The sequence below is a fragment of the Xenopus tropicalis genome, chromosome 8 (assembly GCF_000004195.4).
Source record: "Xenopus tropicalis strain Nigerian chromosome 8, UCB_Xtro_10.0, whole genome shotgun sequence".
NCBI classification, from domain to species: Eukaryota; Metazoa; Chordata; class Amphibia; order Anura; family Pipidae; genus Xenopus; species Xenopus tropicalis.
Window position 1 is genome coordinate 102,643,258 of NC_030684.2, and position 21,271 is coordinate 102,664,528.

The 21,271-nt window shown below is 39.5% G+C and overlaps 2 protein-coding genes across 3 annotated transcripts in view; one reads left to right on the forward strand and one right to left on the reverse strand.

Moving 5' to 3' along the window:
• Positions 1 to 14,681, reverse strand: part of ppm1a (protein phosphatase, Mg2+/Mn2+ dependent 1A) — a 30,870-nt gene extending 16,189 nt beyond the window's left edge. The window contains exons 1-2 of one of the 2 annotated variants that reach the window (XM_012968369.3): positions 14,522 to 14,681; positions 2,440 to 3,293 (exon numbers count right to left, since the gene is read on the reverse strand). In XM_012968369.3, coding sequence (XP_012823823.1) covers positions 2,440 to 3,273 — 834 coding nt within the window. In that variant the 5' untranslated portion in view covers positions 3,274 to 3,293; positions 14,522 to 14,681. 2 annotated transcript variants of the gene reach the window in all.
• A 607-nt stretch (positions 14,682 to 15,288) lies between these two features.
• dhrs7 (dehydrogenase/reductase (SDR family) member 7) overlaps positions 15,289 to 21,271 on the forward strand; it is a 29,488-nt gene continuing 23,505 nt past the window's right edge. Inside the window, exon 1 of the mRNA XM_018096262.2 lies at positions 15,289 to 15,332. The gene's annotated coding sequence lies outside the window, so the exon portion shown is untranslated. The remainder of the gene's footprint in view (positions 15,333 to 21,271) is intronic.

The following is a 21,271-nucleotide window of genomic DNA, read 5'->3' on the forward strand; positions in this document are numbered from 1 at the left end:
TCACTCTTTTGTGAAACGTCTAATGGAAATCTTAGGAGGCTGATGTATGATAATACTCCTTTAACATTATTTCAGTCTAGCTTATATAAAGGTGTTACTGACCCCTGATAGTAGCTCCATGTAAATGCCTCACTCTGGAATATCCCTGCAGTTTTACCTTACTGCTAGTGAATTCTATGGCTGGTGTTTCCCATTAGCCACACTTACTAATCCTTTACAGAACTCCAAATTCAATATTGCCTAACCTGCTACTGTTTTAGCATTGGCTGGCCACAATCTTCATTACTGCACAAAATGTGCATAATAGAGAGGGATACTTATGAGCAAACTAAGAGGGTTACTTAGCTCTGTCTTGACTGGTTAATTTACTCAGGTTGTGCCCAATTTACTGTTTGGCATCAATCTATGATTTGTCGGCTGTCACCACCCTGAAAAGGATCATGTAACCAACATATCATTTTGGGAAGGGAAGGGTAGGGCAGATTATGTGTGAAAGAATAAATGTGGCAGCAGCAGGAGTTAAACACACAAACTGATTTTCAGGTGTGGACTAGTAGCTAAAATTGTAATTGGGCCACATACGGACTGTCAAATTGGGGGGAGATATTCAACATGTTATTTCATGCTCTATTTGACTACAATTCAGTTTTCCATTATTGACCACCAGCTTTGGATGTGATAATAAAGGTGCTAAGAACATGTCTAGACCCATGTCAAATCTCAAAATGAAATATTTAATAAAAAAAAAAAAAAAAAATTAGTTTACTCTTTAAAAAAAATGAATTTCAGTGTGGGGCAGTACTGTTAACTAATGCATATAAAAAAAACATTTTTCCCTTGACAGTAACTACTGCACCAATTATAACAGCTAACTAAATAGAACAGTTTACAGATTTACACCATCCACCTCACAAGGCCTGCCCTTGGGAGATATGAGAATGTAAAAAAAAAAACCAAAACTTCAATAAATAGAAAAAAGTCAAAAATAAAAACTATCACCTAGGATGGCTAAATAGAGTTGTAAATACTCCAATTGTATATTCTGGTATTATAAGTGATGGATTATTATTATTATTGCTGGTCCAGCTCTTCTGAACCAGCAGTCCTTTTAAAGCAACAGTATTCAATTGGAATTCTACATGATTGGTGTACACACAAGCTTTTTTTTCTTATGATATCCCAGCAGTGAAAAGGAGGCCAAGTCACTGGGGGGTGCCAATTTATTAGGCCTTCCCTGGGGACTCTATTGGCTTACCACTTTCCCAGGTTGATGCTTCTCTTCTTTAAAAAAAAAAAACAAAAAAAAAACACACTGGCCTGGAGTAGCTTGGGGGATGTCTGGGAAGCAGTCCATAATTTCTTAAATTGTGCCACTTGCTGCCTTACTAATACAGGGTGAACATTATATGATTAACAGCTGCTGGGCACAATTTGGGCAGGGCCCTTTTTACTTTTAGTATCAGTTATTTTTGTATATAAATCTGCATGTTCAATGCATACATTTATTTTTTGTATAGTGTTTTAGAATATGTTGATACTTTATAAATACAAGTTGTTAATAATAATCACTGCTTCACAAGTGAAGTGACACAAATATGGAATAGTAAGGAATTCAACCAAAAAAATCCGGACTAAGAAAACACTATGGAGCACTGGTTACCAAATGAACAGTAGTTCATATTTAGTTTCCTTTGCCATCTCCTGTAAAAACACATGAATTTGGATATGACTATTTGTTAATAGCTGTCCTGCATAACAGCTCTAAGAAACAGGACAATATTAGATGCGGTAGACTTGCAAGTACTACAGCTTCTACTATGTTATGCTTACACAGTTTTTAGAATTTAACAGTAGTCATAATATTTTCTATCTTTACTCTAGGTTACAAAAAAATATATGCACTGAGTCAAATTATTTCAGATGAAAAGGAGTTTACCTTAAAGCACAAAAAAAAGACCCGGATCAAGGCAACATTAGATGCCATTTACCTACATCTGCCTGGAACTTCTGCTAGGCTCTGCTACATAGTTTTTAAAAAGTGCCCAAAAAACATAATGTGTGTGTTCAAAGTCTATCAGAGAGAAAAAGCTTCCTCCAGTTTTTTTTCTTGTAGTTCATGGACAAAACAATAACTTGCCTGGCCCTGGAAAAAAAATATATTCTATTGACCTCTCAAACAGCTTTGCTACTATAGATTTCTAAGGCTATGGGCACAAGAAGTGGATCGTTTGTTTTACAGGCAAGGCATTGGGCTGCGCAGAGCTACATGGAGCAGATTTAAGTGCATGGCACGAAAGCTACGCACAGCTAAAGTAAGGAGTACGAAAGCAGATTCGCTTTCCTCTGCCTGCAAAAGCTGATGATCTGCTTCATGTGTCCCTACCCTAAGAACTTAATCTTGTCAGGATGGATGTGGCCAAATATATAAAAATAAAATACCTTGTACAAGCAGGTGTCCACTATTTCATTGCACACCCTTTCAAGGTCATCAGTAACTTCAAGTCTTGACCACACAAAATCACATAGCTCTTCGTTCCCCATGACATCCCAAATACCATCACATGCCAAAATTATAAACTGGTCATCTTCTTCTGAACGCTCAATTTCATAAACTTCAGGCTCAGGTGAAACAAGCTGCTCTGTAGGGCCTTTTCCATGGACACATTTGTAATCAAAGTCACCCAGAGCCCTTGAAACAGCAAGTGACCCATTTACACGCTGAATCATCACAGAGCCCCCAGCGTTTTGTATACGCTCCTTTTCAAGTGGATTGCTTGGTTTATGATCCTGTGTAAAGAAATGCACTTTCTTGCTCCTGCAAAGTAAACCTCTGGAGTCTCCACAGTTGATGAAGTAAATGTGGTTTGGGGAGGTCATAACCCCAACAGCCGTTGATCCACTTCTGTCAGCACCATGTTTCTTCTCTGAGATTACCCTCATATGTTCGTCAATCTGGAGAAATCCTGTTCTGATTCCATTTTTTACACTCCACACAGACAGATGTCCATCTGTCCCTTTGAAATCCTGGTTGCTAGTGATGTGATCCAGCAAATGCTCACAGCAGTATTTGGCAACCTGGGATCCCGCATGACCATCATAAACAGCAAAAAATGACCATGCATCAAGTCCATTTGGCAGCCCAATAACAGCAGTATGAGCATCTTCCATTTCAACACGCCAACCTTGCATACTACTAAGCCCATATCGCAGTCCATTACCCTGCCCATGAGCATTATGCTTCTCCATCTTTGGCTTGTCTAAAAATGCTCCCATTGTGTATTAATTTTTTATTCCTAAAAATAAAAAAAAATATAACATATATATTAGCAGTTGTGTACACCAATACAGTACAATACGTTATGAGACAAGGAACCACAAAGATAAATAACTGTAGAATAGCCCATCGAATGCTTGAACCTTGGTGTTACAGTTGCAGAAAGTTAGCACAGATGTTATAACTGAACATTCTTATATTCTTATTCATCCTAAATATCTACATTTATCACTTCTGCTTGATAAAATAAATCCCTTCTAATAACAGTGTATTGTTTTTTGTATCTGTATCTTGTGGACTGCATTCTTAAAGTGTACCTGTCACCCAGACAAAAAAAGCTGTATAATAAAAGTCCCTTTCAAATTAAACATGAAACTGAAATTCATTTTTATATTACCACATCCAAACCCATTATAAAGGCATTTAAAAATCCCAGCTGTCAATCATATATTGCTTGCCCCGCCTCTATGCCTTAGGCATAGAGGGGCAGACAATAACTTTAGCTTTCCATTCAGCACTACCTAGATGTCACTGCACATCTCACTTTTTCCCCTTCCTCCTCCTCATCTAATTGTGCAGCCAGTGCATGGGTATGGGCATCAGGTCCCCCATTCTGGCACATACACAAGATTTTGGCATGATACAAAGCTTGTCTTAATAACAGTGTCCACAAAATGGCGCCTGCCTGCTTGCTTTGATTGTGTAATTCCAAGACAGAAGGAAACAAGATTTATTTTATTTTTATAGAGTAAGTTTATTTTTCTAAACTAACAATATAGAAAATAATTTGGAGTTATTTCTTAGGGTGACAGGTCCACTTTAAAAGCAGAGTGTACACTTAGGGGCAGGTTTATCACAGTGTGAAATTAGATTCCCCCCACTGTCTATTAATTCTAATGTTTTTTTTCAAATGTGCATTTATCAATGGGTTCAATATTTGATAAATACAACTATAAAAATCCCATAGGAATTAATAAGAGTCTGGAGGAATTTTACTATGGTAAGTCCTAATTTAAAATTTCACTTTCATAAAGTTAATTAGGGTAAGATTTGGCGTGAACACCCTATATATTCCAAAAAGGGACTGTACATACTGTAACCAATGGAAAAATCAAAGGAAGGAGAGAACTCCAAAAGGATGATGTCAGATAATTTCATAAAAGGTAAGCAGAAAGAATTTACCATGCAGTTTTCTCAGTTATTAAATGTTATACAAGCACCTAGTTTAGAGAACTGGACTGATTTTTTCACTGTCCCAAATTATCCAAAATGAAAAAATAAAAAGGTATAACGTTCATGTGAAGCACTGTGCCTGATGTGACCAATTTTGATGTATGTACATGAAAAGGGATAAAAACACTAAACATGATAAGGAATGGCCTATATGCCAGACTGCAGTCAGCTGTGTATCCCACAATATACTGTAGTAAACCCTTGAGAACAAAAGTCTATATAATTAAGTAACCACATACCAAAAAAACAAAATGTAGAGACTGAATGTCTTGTTTTTAAGGTAAAAGGTATTATGCACTGTTCCTGTCCTTGCCTGGAATCCTTGTGTGGGATTAGGCTACTGCCACACAGGGCTGATCCGCAGCCTGCAGATAAGTGAAATCCACCCTGGGTGCCTGCAACCAGGCTGACGCAGGGACCCTGGGTGCCTGCAACCAGGCTGACGCAGGGACCCTGGGTGCCTGCAACCAGGCTGACGCAGGGACCCTGGGTGCCTGCAACCAGGCTGACGCAGGGACCCTGGGTGCCTGCAACCAGGCTGACGCAGGGACCCTGGGTGCCTGCAACCAGGCTGACGCAGGGACCCTGGGTGCCTGCAACCAGGCTGACGCAGGGACCCTGGGTGCCTGCAACCAGGCTGACGCAGGGACCCTGGGTGCCTGCAACCAGGCTGACGCAGGGACCCAGGGTGCCTGCAACCAGGCTGACGCAGGGACCCAGGGTGCCTGCAACCAGGCTGACGCAGGGACCCAGGGTGCCTGCAACCAGGCTGATGCAGTGACTCTGGCTGCAGACACATGATGATGATCATTGGGTGATGCTATTGTAGGGGTCAATTCTCAGCATACCTGCAGACCAGGGATCAGCCCTGTTTGGCGGTAGCTTTAAGGCAATAACACACGGGGCTACTTGTTGCAGATACAAAACAGACAATTCTAATTATTGTCTCTACGTGTGTTTTGTCAGCCTGTGGATAAGTGTAGGCTGAAAATCCACCCCTACGCTTAAAATTTCTACTAGTTGTGCATGCCAGCGAATCTGGCCAGGTGCACCAAGTCTCGCATTTGTTGCTAAATATAAGCTGTGTGCCCCTGCACCCGGGCAAATTCAATGCTTCCAGGTGTGGGCACAACTAGAAGTTTTTTTTTTATAGGTTTTAGTTTATTTTCATTTTTATAACAACGTAAACAATACAAAGTAGTACACAACAGTTCTGGAGAGTTAGCGATACCCATCAATGCGAGTAGGTTAAATATAATTGAGCATAGTATAGGCATACTGGGTCAGGGTATTACAGCTATTAGGAAACCAAATAGTCCATGGGCATTGTTACTATACTGAAGGGTCTGCCTCAGGGAGAGCCTCTATCCAGGGTTCCCATGTGTTGTCAAATTTATTGGGACAACCCTTAGCGAGGTATGTTAGTTTGTAGTGGGAGTCTGGTATTGACTAGTTACACCCAATTGTTGGATAGTGGATGGAAGGGGTCTCATCCATTTCATTGCCACCACCTTTTTGGCATAAAAGAACATAGAGCTGGGCGGTATGACCAAAAATTTATATCACAGTATTTTTCAAAATTATATCAGTGTCACGGTATTTGACAGTATTTTTTTTTTTCCATGCATGATTAGGTGTTAACCCCATTTCCTAATAAATTAGAGAATAATTAATTACTGCAGTATTGAAAATCAGAGTCAGGCAAGCGAAGGATCGGCAACAGAAAGTCGTAAGGTAAATCAGGCAGGCTTAGTTTCCCAGGCAAGGCCGCAGACAACATAGCACAGGAGGAGGCGTTTGATAGCTTTAAATACCCCACACACATGCGCAGAACTGGCACCGTCAGCGCGTCGTGGACATGCAGGCTTTGACATGTACGTGTGATTTGACGCACGCGCACCGTCCCGCGGACAACGGGACGCGCGAGTATTTCGGTATATGAAAAATGAATATAGTTTTAAAAACAAAAACACCGGTATTCGGTATTAAACGGTATATTGCCCAGCCCTAAAAGAACAATGACCTGAAAAGGGTTCTAGTTTTATTCCAATTGGTCGACTAAGCTTCCTAAGCACACTTCTGGGGACAGAATCCCAGGTAAGAGAAATTGGTCATTAAGGTCAGACTCACCCAGTAACCATAGGGCAGGCCCATATTAGATACAGGGCAGAATCCACTATGTGATGATCGATCCTAGCCCGACTAGTTCCTATACAAAAGGAAGGCTAGGATCGATCAATCGATCGTCGCATAGTGGATTCTTCCTTGCATCGCTGTATCGCCTTATTTCAAATGACCGGAAGCAAAGTTTTAGCAGGTATTTTCTAATAAAGCATTCAAAATAATAAACGGTGTGCAGGATAGGGAAATTATTGGGGCAGGGTAGAATAGATTTTTTACTTAAAAATTGTGTTACTTTTCCTTTAAGTGAGTCAAAGTAAAGAAACAGGAAAACTGCTTTCAAAATTTTAAAGTAGCACTGCATCCTTACTGCTGAAACCTCTTCGTATAAATAAAAAAAGTCAGATCACTAATTGGTAATTAACTTCAAATGAGATCCTCATTAAGAGTACAGCAGGGATAGGGAGAAAGGCCTCAGGAAAATACATTTCCATTCAACACCGCTTCAACAATAGTTTTAGGCTTATAGCAAAATGGGCCATATTCTCCGCAAATTCTGCTAAGGAGACTGCCATACATTTTAACATAGTTAAAGTTAATTTGGTTTGAAAACAACAGTACATAGAGTTCAACTGCTCCCAGTATGTATATTATGTATACTATTTTTAATTATTTCCACTTTTTTTTTTTTTTTTTTTAAATTGTAACTTGCCAGAGGGAAGAAAACCAAGGCAATTAAGAATTAAAGTCCACCCCCTCTGGGTACTCTCAGTGCTTACACTAAAACCAAGGGTAAATACATGCTAGTTTACATTATCCCCATTTTTTCCTATTCATGTGTGGTGTGTGAGAATGCAGAGTATAACAAAACTGGTATCTCAAGGTAACAGACGTAAAAAGGGTAATATTGAATGGTAATTGTGTGTACAAGATTAGATTTGATCATTTATATCCTGAGAGTGCCCTTTTGGTTATGTTATGCATTTTATTCAGAAAAAAAACAGGTCACTATCAGGTTTGGGCTACTCTCATAGATACAATATATTGGTGAAGAATATGCCCCATGTGCCAAATGCATTAGAACAAGGACATTTCTTAATGAATGCTTGAGAGGGTATTAAGTATTTACCGGTACATTATAGGCACCAGATGCAAGCTACATATTGGAAAAAAACTAATGGCTAAAACACTGAGGCACAAGCCTTGCAAGGCAAACCTCTTGCGTATAGAAAGTACTGTGTCACCATGTCTGATCCATTTACAAAAATTATTCCTCACAGCACCCTGGGCAGTGAGCAGTATTTCTGGCAAGTTTACTATTCTGTGCATATGCCCAGCCATGGTGGCACAGAGCATACTTGGGAAATGAATCAAACAGGGCGGTATGCTGCCATAGAAGAAAGTACTCCAGGCAAGTGTGATTTTTATGGAAGACTTGCAACAGTTTACATCGCTAAACTAAAAATTTAGGGTAGTACAGGTAGACATTTTGTGAATTTTTTTGCTTATATGTTCTGTTGGGTTTTCTTCGCCATTTACAAAGTGGAAAAAACACACCCAAGACCAATGTGTGTACAATAAATTAATTCTACCTCTACCCATCATACTAATCAAAATGCATACCACCTGCATACAAAGTCTAGAGGCAAACTCAAACTCTCAAGTTCAGGACTGCTTCACCTGTTTAGGGTAAAGACAACTAAAAACAACTCAGTTTTCTTGAAGCTGAGAAACTCAGGATGGCATCTGAGGTCCAATATAAACCAAATGGCAAGTATTTTTGGTAATCAACCTTGTTGCCTTTTAGACATCTGAAACTAAGGAAATATTGATACTATTGATGCTAAGTTTACAATGCTGGATTTACATTTTAGGTAGTTTTTCATACAGACCACTGTTAATATGATCACTCATTTGAAGTTGAGAATGGCTGAAGACCAAAGCAATTAGTACTATAGAAATATTTTCCTTCTGTCTATTTATATTTGTTTGTTTTTTAAATTTCCTTGTTATATTCTGGTGGTTTAACTAACTTGTTCAACTACATTATGATTCTTTTAAGTTTACAAACTTGTAATATTTGACCCAACTTTCAGTTTGACTTTTAATTTGAATCACTGGAGCCAGAAGCAAACAGGGCCCTCACAGCCTGGCCAACCATTACAAATTAAGGCTCATCTGTCAAGATTCTGGCAAAACAACTGACTAAAGAAATACCCAGCCTAATAACTACCCTTTAGCAGAAATACATCTGGCAACACATGGATGGACCTTAGGGTAATCAGATCTGCCTAACCACATGCAACCCGGCAGTCACAAAAAATAGCCAAATTCCACTGATCTGATCATTCAGAAGTCAGAAAAATGATCAGATCACAAGGACAGCAGGAAGCCAGCACTGTAAATAAGCTTTCACTTTAGATAAGCCATGACTTATACTTCATAAGTCACTATTATTAACGGACAAGTCACTCTGGCACTCACCTACTTTTTGCAGAACGGATGGCACAAGTAGCAAGTCAACTAAAGAGAACAGTGCCAACATAAATATCAGGAACAGGAAAGTTTTAATTTTCCCTTGGCACATCCCAAAAACACAACTGCATTCAATGGCTTGATCACAACCCTGAGTGGTCGGTGTTCTAATTCTTTTGACAAATGTTTTGATTTTTAAAAATAAAAGAAAACCTGAAAAATAAATAATTAGAATGTGTGTTTTAGAATTGTGTTTTCTTCTCAAGCACAGCAGATGTTAAGCCTGTATAACACCTGATCAACACACAAAATGCTGAAAAAGCAAATTCAGTTAAATTAGAGCTAATGTCCCACGGAGTGATTTAGTCGTCCTCGATAGATCTCTGCTACCGCGGGTAACTAATCTCTCCCAAACGTCTTTCCACCGGCAGCAAAGGAAATCGCCTGTGGAAAGTCACTTTGGAGCGATTAGTCACCCGCCGCAGCAGAGATCTATTGCGGACGACTAAATTGCTTTGTGGGACATTAGCCCTAATTTAAATACACAAAGGATGTTTGAGCCATAAACATCTGTATTATAAGTTTCATGAAGCTTCAGTTAAATGTAGATGTACACATTTTCCATTCTTAAAATTTAGAATTAGCACTTAAAGTTAGTTTAGGCGAATTTGTGAACTTTTTGCTAATATTCGGCATTGATACCTAAACTAGGGGAGAGGGCTATCCAAGAAATTAAAGGCTATCTACAGTGAACTTAACTTTTCCAGTGAGGCTTAATGGATTGTCCCTTAGTTTCTGACATTACACTTTACTCTATGCAAATCCTGTTATTTATTTTGAAAACTAAATAAAAACATTAAGCTAACTTTCAGCATTATAAAAAGAAAAAAAAGGTTGGATGGAATTGAATGCTTCATCAGAGCTCAGTCTGCTCTACTATAGTACTTCTAGCCTAATTGTCTGTCGAGCAAGGCTGACACTTATGGATTTCTCAGGATTTCTAATTATGAAGATCATGATATTGTCTTTTAGTGAAAATACACAATGTGTATGTGCAAAAACTACTCCTAATGGCCAGCCTCAAAAGAGTTAAAAAAATAAATAAATAAAAAAAAAAGTTGTGTTCTCCTGGGATTTAACCTATAATGGCTTTAAAGTACTACCTTAATAAAAGTGTTAATGAACTATATTAAATCCCAAAGAATCACTGTACGCAAAACAGTTGCAAACCAGTGCAGGCTTGCAAAGACTTTTCATGTGAAATCAGTTACTTTATTGTTGATACGGATAAAATAAAATGAATATATATTTTTCTGTAAAATGTATAAAAAATAAGTTGCGGTTTTGTGCAACATTTATATTAAAATTATTTTATTGCACATTTTTGTTCTACAGCTAGCCAATATAAAGTGTATGTCTACGAAGTCCATAACATTGCCTTCAGAGATCAGTAACACCAAAAATTATTAATCTGACTAGTCATACAGTTTATTTTTCTCCTATAAAAGGGGTGGATCACCTTTTAGACAAAGTTTAGTATGTTATAGAATAGCCATTTCTAAGCAACGTTTCTATTGGTCTTTATTATTTATTTTTGATAGTTTTTACATTATTTTAAAATAACCCCAGCAGCCAAAAACTATTGCTCTGGGAGGCTACAATTTTATTGTTATTGCTACTTTTAATTACTACTTTTTTTTCTATTAAGGCACTTTCCTATCCATATATCAGTCTCTCCTTCAGACCACTCCCTGGTTGCTAAGGTAATTTGGACCCTAGCAACCAGATAACTGCAGAAATCCAAAACTGGAGAGTTCACAATAAAATAATTCAAAAACCACAAATAAAAAATGAAGACCTATTGCAAACATCATACTAAAAGTTAACTCAAAGGTGAACAAACCCTTTAAGTAAAAATGTTTTATTCAAAGTCTGTTTATTGCAGCGTCTTAGTGTTTAGTTGTGTCAAATTCGGCCATCTTTATCTGTAATTTAAGTAGGAACCCCATCCAGTCTGTCGTGTATCACGCATCATAAGATAATACATATTTATGAACTGACCCAAATCCCTAGCAGAATAGAAACTGGTATTTTTAAACAAAAACAATGCTTTCCAGAAAAGATGGCAAATTTTCAAACATGCAAACTACAAGAACATTATTTGTAAATACTTTTAGATCATTTACATTTTAAGGTGTTACTGGCCACATCACTCACTTCTCAGGAGAGCTGTAGGGCTCAGTATATGACCCTGCATGAAAACCCTTAGACTAGGGATCCCCAACATTTTTTTTACCCGTAAGCCACATTCGACTGTAAAAAGATTGGCCAAGCAAAACAAGCATGAAAAAAGTTCCTGGGGGTTTCTAATTAAGGGCTGTGATCAGCTTTTTTGTAGCCTGTCTGTGGACTGGCACCCTATAGTAACATCAGCTAGTTTTTTATTCAAGGAAGGCCAAGCCAGAAATAAAAAAAAAAAAAAAAAAAAAAAAGGAACCTGCTTTGAGGCCACTGGGAGAAACATTCAAGGGGTTTGGTAAGCAACCAGTGGCTCGGGGGCAACATGTTGGGGATCACTGCCTTAAGGTCCCCCATACACCATAAGATCCGCTCGTTTGGCGATGTCGAAAAAAGGAAGCAGATCTTCTCCCGATATCTCCCACCTACGGAATTATAACGGAGGGTATAGGAAAAGTTGGTCCGGGGACCGCTTCAACGAGCCGATGTGGTCCCTGATCCGACTAGACTTTCTAACCTGTCCTATCGAGATCTGGTCGATTTCAGGCCAGATATTGGTTGGGCAGGCCCGTCGGGAGTGCCCATACGCGGGCCGATTAGCTGCCGAATCAGTCCAAGGGACCGATATCAGCAGCTACTATCCGCCCGCGTATGGGGACCTTTAGACCAAGGATTTTTAGATTATGGGCTGGGAGAGGGGTTAGCCTTGATACCAGTTAGGGTAAAATTTGGAGAGAAGCCAATCTACTACCCTAGATTCTTATGGAAGCCTAAACTGATGGCCACCTAGGCTAAAGCATGATTTGGACAACCACACGCTGGGCCATATCAGGCTGATCTGAGGATCAGAGTTTACTGGGTTGCCAACAGCCCCATCTGATGAGAACCACATCAACAGTGATGTTGTGTTCATTGGACTAAAAAATCAAACCTGTCCAACCGATATCTGGCTAAAAAAAAAATGGAGTCAGCAGCTTTTATCGACCTGTGTATGGCCACCTTAAGATAAGGGTTAAACATTTATTTGCTAACCTAGGCATTTTTGAGCTACAGATGAAGAGCTAATACAGCTGTGTTTTTAGTTCTCTAACCTTGTTATGAGCTAAAGGTTTCTTAACAGCAGAAAAAATCCAAAAAACACTAACTTGTACCAGCAGATGTAAATTTGTTTTCAATTCTTCAGTTTACAATTTGGCAGAATACAAGCAAATTTACACTGCAGAACATGCCATTTGCAAAAAAGGCCATGTTGTGGTTCCGAAATAGTATTTCTGAGAACACTGACACAAACAATCAGCTAGAGATTCTAAACAAAAGACTGGGATGTAAATGAGGTTTAGAATTGAAAATAGGAGTGTGTTACTTTAGGCAACATTCCCAATATAGTTACAAGAAAAAGTAGCTGCATACTAAAAGCCATGCCTCCTAAGTAGGGCTTATATTGGTTTAGGTAAGGTTGCTGTAATATACATTACCTTACATTATTATACACCAAAGACATAGGTGCACATTTCTATTTTTTCACATGACTAGAAACTCTGCCTTCCACTACAATTATGCAAATTAAGGCCTGCATTCAATATATTTACCCAATGTGCCACTCAGTTATTTATACTAATTATATAAAGCCACGGTAACATATAGTGGTTAGAACAGAACAAGTGTAATTATGCAGAGCAGCAATGCCTTTCAATTTGTGTGTTCCCCCTGTAAAATAGGCATCACATCATATATTGATATGTAAACTTTTCTAAGCTAATTTCTGTGAACCGAAAGTACCTTCGACAATTGTAAAACAAGTAATTGAGCACGCTGCCTTTTAAGGAGACTGCCTGCCATTTCACCTGGAAGGGTTGGGCATGGGTGGGCACTGTGCCACCTGGAACAAATCTGTTCATGTTGGTTCCTGCATGGAAGGAGTGTGTGTGTATATATATATATATATATATATATATATATATATATATATATATATATATATATATATATATATATATATATATATATATATATATATATAATGTTCTGGCTCTTATCTTAAAATGGATACATCAACGGGGCAGAACCAGTTGCTAAAGACATGGGATTAGAAACACATCAGGCTGCTGGGGCACTTTGTCACATTGTTATTGACAGGTCTAACTGGGAAGTTTATAGCAAAAGTTGTGCCTCTGCTTATTCTAGACAGTATACAAGGATGTTGAGCTGGCAGTGAACTAGCTATTGTTTAGTATTTTCCAAGATCCTTGAGCTGTCAGTTGATACTGGGATTTACAGTTCACCAGAGGAGCTGGAGGTCTGCAGATTGTAACCTATAAATCTATAAAGAAAAGATTTGGTAGAAAATACAAATCATGGCCATATTCTCTGCTCCTGGGCTGCTCTGTATACACCGTTTCCATGTACAGGTAGCTGATGGAAACAAAAGCAGCCATGAGTTGCTTTCCTAAACGTTTGGGAAGGCTGGGGGCCAGTGTCTATGCACCAATGAGGCCACTTTCCCCGGCACATCAGCCTGCTGTCACCCCAAGTACACCCGAATAAACCTCCCTGCGCCTGACACAATGTGCTGCTAACTACAAACAAGGTTACAACAATGTCAAACTATCAAACTTCTGTCAAGGCAGGAGAACTTTGTTATTCAGCCATTGGGGAATGCTGGGGAGCGACTCTCCGCTACTGTAAGGGCCTATGTTTGTGCTTGGCTGCCCTACTATATCTCAGCGCAGGAGGGAATGTCAGGCCATGGGTTCACTCAAGCTCAGTGTGTGGCAGAGCTTCGGGCCCTAAGCAGCACTGCGGCCTTCCCGCCTCCGCTCTGGGTAGGATCCCTCTCACCTTTTCCCTGTCATTGCGCAGCGAGAAATCTGCACGCACTTACCGGCTGGACTGGGTGCGGAGGCTGCCAATGAGGAGAGGCTGTTGCCCCCCCTCTTCAGAGCATTCAGACGGTGACAGGGAGCGTCTCTCAGCCCCGGGCTGACCGACGACTCATTCCTCTTATCTACCTGCCCCCTCCCCCAAACCGGAGGAACCGAGAAGAAAGGACAGAGCAGAAGGCGGCGGATATGAGAGTAATTGCGCTAGACGGGGAAAATGTATGAATGAGAGGGGGATATAAAGAAACGCGGAGGCTGGGGCGGCCGAGGGAACGAGGGATTGAGCTCTCTACTCCCCCACCTCCTCCTCCTCTTTTGCTGCCTCTCCTGCTCGCGCCTCGTGTGCGCGCCTCCAGCTTCAGTGCGCGCAACCGCTCACGTCTCACGTAGCGTCATCGGCAGCCTGAAATGCACGTCAAAGGCCCGGATGGAAGAGAAGCTGCCTACTGTGAAACATACGTAATGGTGTCTCTGCAGTGAGCCTGTGGGTTTCTCTGGGCTTCAGTACAGAAATAAAGCGCACACACAACAATAGGCATAGGATGATTAGGGTATTGTAGAATTTATACGTTGAGGTAATTGTAGTGTTTTATCAAGCACTGGGCTGATGCTAGCCAGTAATGTAAACCCAAACATTGCTGCCCTTTCTGGGAGGAGGCTGGTTTTGAGCTGCTTGTTGGTTTTGTAGTTCAATAATATGCTTTGTACACTTTGCAATTAAAGGAGTAGTAAAGCCTAACCAAAGAAGTAGGGCAGAAATGTTGTAAATTATGTTTTGGACTTTTGTACCAGCAACCCCAGCCCTTTAGCAGGGCAGATCTGTGCCCCCAAAGATACCCCAGTAGCTCCTCATCTTCTTTTCTGCTGATTCCCTGCACATGCTCTGTGCTGCTGTCACTTACTGAGCTTAGGGGCCGACTCACAATATACTGTATATACACAATTATAAAAGACCGCGAACAACCTCATTTTCTGCTTGATAATTTGCAACGACCCCTAAGCTCAGCTTCTCAACAGCCGCCCAGAGCCCACTGAGCATGTGTGTTGCAGACATAAATTTGAAGGCCTGGATCATTGCTTCTATTGAGATGCTGAAACTTTAGGCTGGTGCAGTAAGTACAGTACATAAAATATGGCATTTTTATCCATATTTATTTTAAGGGGTTAGTTCTCTTTTAACTTGTAGTCATCTGAGAAAATTTGCAGCTGAACTTTACATTTTGTAGTAGTTTTACAGTATAAAACCCATTTTACCTGTTTTCAAGGGACCAGAAAAAATGATGTACAATTAGGGAAATTAATTCTTTATTTGTGGGATCACAAAAAATAGTGTAAAATGCATGAAAACTTAAAAGTAGTGGATGTAAACATGAGGTTTCACTGTATAAAATCAACTTTTTATTCAGCAGATGGACAGTTTGTAATTTCAGAGGGGGTAGCCCATTGGTAGGGTCCATGTTGAAAGCTGAAAATAGGCGGAAGAGGAAGAGAAATCATTCAAATGTATTTGTTTTGTTTGTTTATCCTCAAAGGAGTACTGGGCTGGGGAAACGTAGTTCACTGGTGGGTACCTAACAGTTTGCCACTCCCGAGTAAATTAGCCTTTGATTGTCCTTTAAGTGAAGTGAATGAAATACAAATATTTATAGAATCAGTTAATTAAAAGCCTGCGTGTAAATAGGATGTATTTCCCATTCTCTTTATGTAATGCTAGAGGAAAAACATGTATATTAAAATAAAGCTCAATTGAGCTACAAAACCTTTAGTATTGGTTACAAATTCTAAAGCTAACCATACCCCTGCCAATAATATACAGTCAACCCTCATTTTGTACATTTTACATCATCATTGTGCCCCATTTGCCTTTTTATCCAGAGTAAATGTTTCTTTTCCACATTTTTCTTTCTTGTAGTTTACACCATTTTACAGAAAAACCCAGATTTTACATACCCCCCTGGAAATTGTAAAGTATATGGTAGCCCATCAGGCCAACTAATAACCATATATTATGGATATCTGTCCTTTCAGGAATCTGGCAGGTTTGAAAATGTCATCTGCTCATGCCCCATGTTGGCCCCTGTGTTGTGTATTGGCAGAAAAGGATGTGAATCGGAGCTGTAGCTCCCCTTTACACCCTGCTGTTCCAGTCGAGGAAAGGTAGCCACTCCGTGGGGCACATTTACAAATGCACGAACTGCATTTACGAAATGCATTCGAATGCTACGAGCGTATTTGTGCCGAATTTTTCGCCGCTTGCGCGACTTTGTCGACACCTGCGCAAATTTTTTGTACGCCCGCACTGCACTGCGTATGCTTGCACGAAAAAATCGGAAAGGTTTTCCCGCTGTTTACAATCGTTTGGTACGAAAATTTAGTGACTTTCGGATCGCCAATACGATATTATCGTCACTAATCCGATTTTTTCGTAAGCATTTTCGTGATATTTGCGATCTACAGAAATTTTCGTATCCAATCCGAATTTATCCCATTTGGGATTCGAACTCATGATTTGATAAATCTGCCCCCGTGTGTGCTTGCAGAGTGGATTTATTGGCTCATGCACGAAGACATTGAGAGTTTCCAATAATGATTGTTTGTATACCAGATTTTCATTACAGGTAAATTCTGGTAAATTGTAGAAAATGTTTTACACCTGTAGATTAAAGGACAACTGAGCCACACCTTTTATGTGGGATGTATAAAAACTTTATAATGCAAGTACCTAAATCGTAGTGCTCAGCCCTGTGCCCTGGTCTTCTTACCTGGCAGTAATATGTGATGCTGAGCGCTCTTAGCTGCCTGTGCTGTTTGCCATGAATTATTTTGGGTTTTAATAAAATATTGCTACCGTTTTAGAAAGCTTAATCCCCACTTGTCCAGCCTTTCTTTTTAACTGATATATTCTACACAATTTTTATTAGCTTAGTCTCTATTATCTGGACCCAGTAATGTTCCCTTCAAGTACTACAGGCACAAACTACACTGCATATTATAAATGGACAGGTAACAAGAAAGCAGCTTTCCCTGAAGGATTGAACCTCCAGGTTTCTGCGCTGCTACCACTGATCTGCTTTGGGCTAATAGTGCATGATGGTAGAGAAACTGACCCGTCCTTAATTTTAGCAATGGAGACTGTCTAACACTCTAGTACAAGTGGTTATTAAAAATGCTCTAATATGGGTTTTTTTGTGCAAGAACCAACTGTACTTGCTCTGTCAGACAGTTTCAGTTTACATTAATAGGAAGTGGTATGAGTGGTTTCAGGTGTTTCTCTGCCAGCTGAAAAGTACTGTTGCAAAACTGCCTAAGGTGCTATTAGCTTCAGACTCTCTAAATCACTTTGTACAGTACTCTCTCAGATGGGAACTTGCAAGTGTGTTGACAGAGGGGTGATGAAAGCTGAACTATAACTTTCAACATGCAATTGCTTGAGTAAATAAATAGGCACATTTTATTCTCAGCCATCAATAGGATTTATTTAACACAGCAACAAGTAGTCCCTTGAGTATAGCTAGTAGTAAGGCAATTAGTGGTGTATAAAAGGACAAGTCAACCCAGAATAGAACAAAATTCTAAACAACTTTGCAATATACATTCATTACAAACTTGTAATGGTTTATGAGATATCTGCTATTAAAAGCAGTGTATGCCAGTCCTCTTCTATTGCCTGCCCTGGTGGCTCAGACAAAACAATGTAACACAAGGCAGCAGACTGACAGACCTGCCTTTCTGGAGGAGACATTTGCAACATTGTTTAAAAAGAAATAACCAGGAGTTCAGCAAATGTTGCTTTCAATAGCAATTACATTTACAAATAGCTTTTAAAGCACTGAAAATTTGTAATAATTGGAAAGTTGCTTAGAAGTTGCTTATGTTTTCTTTTGTTAGGCAAAAACTTTTTTTGGGGTTGACATGTCCTTTAACAATACAAAGCATCAAGCACCATTACCTGTAAGACCACAAGTAGAGAAACACCTTCAGTGAAATGGATCCCCTACAATGGAAGCCTCTCAGGGAGTAGACCTTGCATGAGCACCTTTTTAGCTTAGTGTCCATACATTTAGGCAGTATATCTCAGAATATCAATAGCAACCCTTCATCACAAGCTGATGATAGACAAAACAGATTAGTGCAATTTGGAATTATGTATGTATAGATAATTCATATAGGATCTGATTCACTAATAAAAGTTTAGTGCAATGAGCAAAAAATCAAAAATTTTATGAGGGGCCTTTAAGCAGAAAATTCATCAAAGATTCTAATCCATTTATAGTCGACTTTAATTATTATTTAGGTGGCCACATGGCAGTTGTGAATTGAACAACATTTAAAACTACCAGAAAATTAAGTTTGAATACTTTCATTTTAGATTCCCTGTCCTGCACTCCTATTTTCTGTCTACATTCACTTCTTTATAGATATATAGCAGTTATATGAAATATATGTTAAAAGTGATTTTTGTGCCACAAAACATGGTGACAATTTTTTTATTTGCCACGTGACATTTTCGCCATTTCACAAATTTTTTGCCATTTTGTGAATCTTTTGAATTTTTTTTGTAAAACGGGACAGATTCGCTCATCACTACTTACCATCAGCCCTTAATCAAGTTTATGTTGCAACCTTATGACCAGGGCAGATTGCATTTTTATACAGAAGTATACTGCAGACTGCTTCTTCTTAGGAAACATTTTAGCAGCTCCCAGTCATATATTCTGTAATAATAGTGAGTTTTATCTCATAAGCAAAGGACTATAGATACTTATGCTTTTTTAATGGTCATGTGGTCATTGAGCACACTGTTTTGTTTAATAACTAAGAACAAATGGATTTACATTGTACAGATTTCCCCAGGATAAAATATTTCCAAAATAAAGCAGCCCAAATGGCTATGAATAAAGCGAGAGCTTCTTTCTTGTGACCCCAGTTAAAGGGTGTCATATGAATAATTGTGTAAGCCTCTAAATAAGTATACAAGTTAGTAGCAAGTAGTACAAGTTACATCTTTTTATCAGGACGTGATAGTCTAGCACATTTCATTCCTGATGGGGCACTTACTCATAGGCTCACACAATTTTTTATATATAGTTAGGTCCATAAATATTTGGACGGAGACAACTTTTTCCTAATTTTGGTTCTGTACATTACCACAATGAATTTTAAATGAAACAATGCAGATGCAGTTGAAGTGCAGACTTTCAGCTTTAATTCAGTGGGGTGAACAAAACAATTGCATAAAAATGTGAGGCCACTAAAGCATTTTCCCTTCACAATCCCTTCATTTCAGGGGCTCAAAAGTAATTGTACAAATTAAATACCGTATATACTCGAGTATAAGCCGATCCGAGTATAAGCCGAGGTACCTAATTTTACCTAAGAAAACTGGAAAAACTTTTTGACTCGAGTATAAGCCTAGGGTGGGAAATGCAGCCGCTACTGCTAGTTTCAATAATCAAATTATTTTATAAAAGGACACTCACAAGTGCTTACATGACTACCATATTAATAAACACAAGGTATGGGCTGGAAAATGAGGCGCATCCAACATAAGATAACCATATGCAAGGTTGTACAGGTTAATATCTCATTTAATTTTACATACATATTGAAATTGTGATGTGTAAATTTGTTATTTAATTCTTGTATAGTTCTGTATACTTTTTGGGGTGAGTGATGTAGAATCATAAGTTTAAGAAAGATAAAATCATGTGTACTAGGAAACAGTAAATATTTCTGACTTTTATCTAATCCAGTCTCTTCTGCAAACCACTCTCTGGTTGCTAAGGTAAACAAGGCTCTAGCAACCAAGACAGTTCAGTATAAATCATTGATTTATTCAAAATGTGTGCTACAATTCTATTTTGCATCTCATATTCCCTGTTGAAGTCTGAGCAGACTATAGAGCCATGGAAGGAATGTGGGGTTGTGAGAGCACAAAAGGTGGTGGAGTTCTAGCAATAGGATCCTCTTAACACTTACAATGTGTAGAAAATTAGTTGGTCAGCAAAACTACAGCTTATATTGTAACTGATAATAATAAAGTGAATTGCAGTGAGATTCTTACCAACTCAGGGTATTAGCAGTGTCCTGCTCTAAATAGAATTCTTGCACATCTGCACTAACTTTCCCTTTTGCAAACAATTTCGGAGCACAGCATTTCATTGTCATTAACTAGAAACATTACATGGTCAAATGCAAAGCAGGACTGCAGAAAATATATTTGCTCTGGCCCCAGCGTGCCATCACTCGCACCCCTCCTCCCCCTGGTCGTTCGTTCTGCGCAAAATACAAATAGCAATATCACCTCGCATTCTTGGTCACCAGACGTATCCTTCTCCAACCGGCGCATCCCTTTGTCGCGCGCAACCCCCCTGTGCACAGCCCCAGCACGCACACACGTCGTATACGCGTAAGACCTGCTGTATGTGTTCTGAAACGTATATACCGTATATAGTCGGCTCCCCAAACGGCACATCCCTTTGTCGCGCCATGCTCACCACCACCCCCGTGCGTTGCCCCAGCACACAGACATGCTGTGCCGGTTGGAGAAGGGATGCGCCGGGGGTCCAAGGATGCGAGGTGATATTGCTTCTATTTGCGCAGAACGGACGGCCAGGGGGAGGAGGGGTGTAAGCGATGGCACGGGGGCAGAACATACGTCCACGCGCGGGGGGGGCGGGGTGCGAGCCATGGCACGCCCGTAAACTACGGTATATACGCGTGTATAAGCCGAGGGTGCCTTTTTCAGCACATTATTGGTGCTGAAAAACTCGGCTTATACTCGAGTATATACGGTAAGTGGAAAAATGTTCATTTCTAATACTTGGTTGAAAACCCTTTGCTGGCAATGACAGCCTGAAGTCTTGAACCCATGGACATCACCAGATGCTGGGTTTCCTCCTTTTTAATGCTCTGCCAGGCATTACTGCAGCGGCTTACAGTTGCTGTTTGTTTGTGAGCCTGTCTTCAGCAAGTGAAATGCATGCTCAATTGGGTTAAGACTGACTTGGCCATTCAAATATTTTCCACTTCTTTGCTTTAATAAATTCCT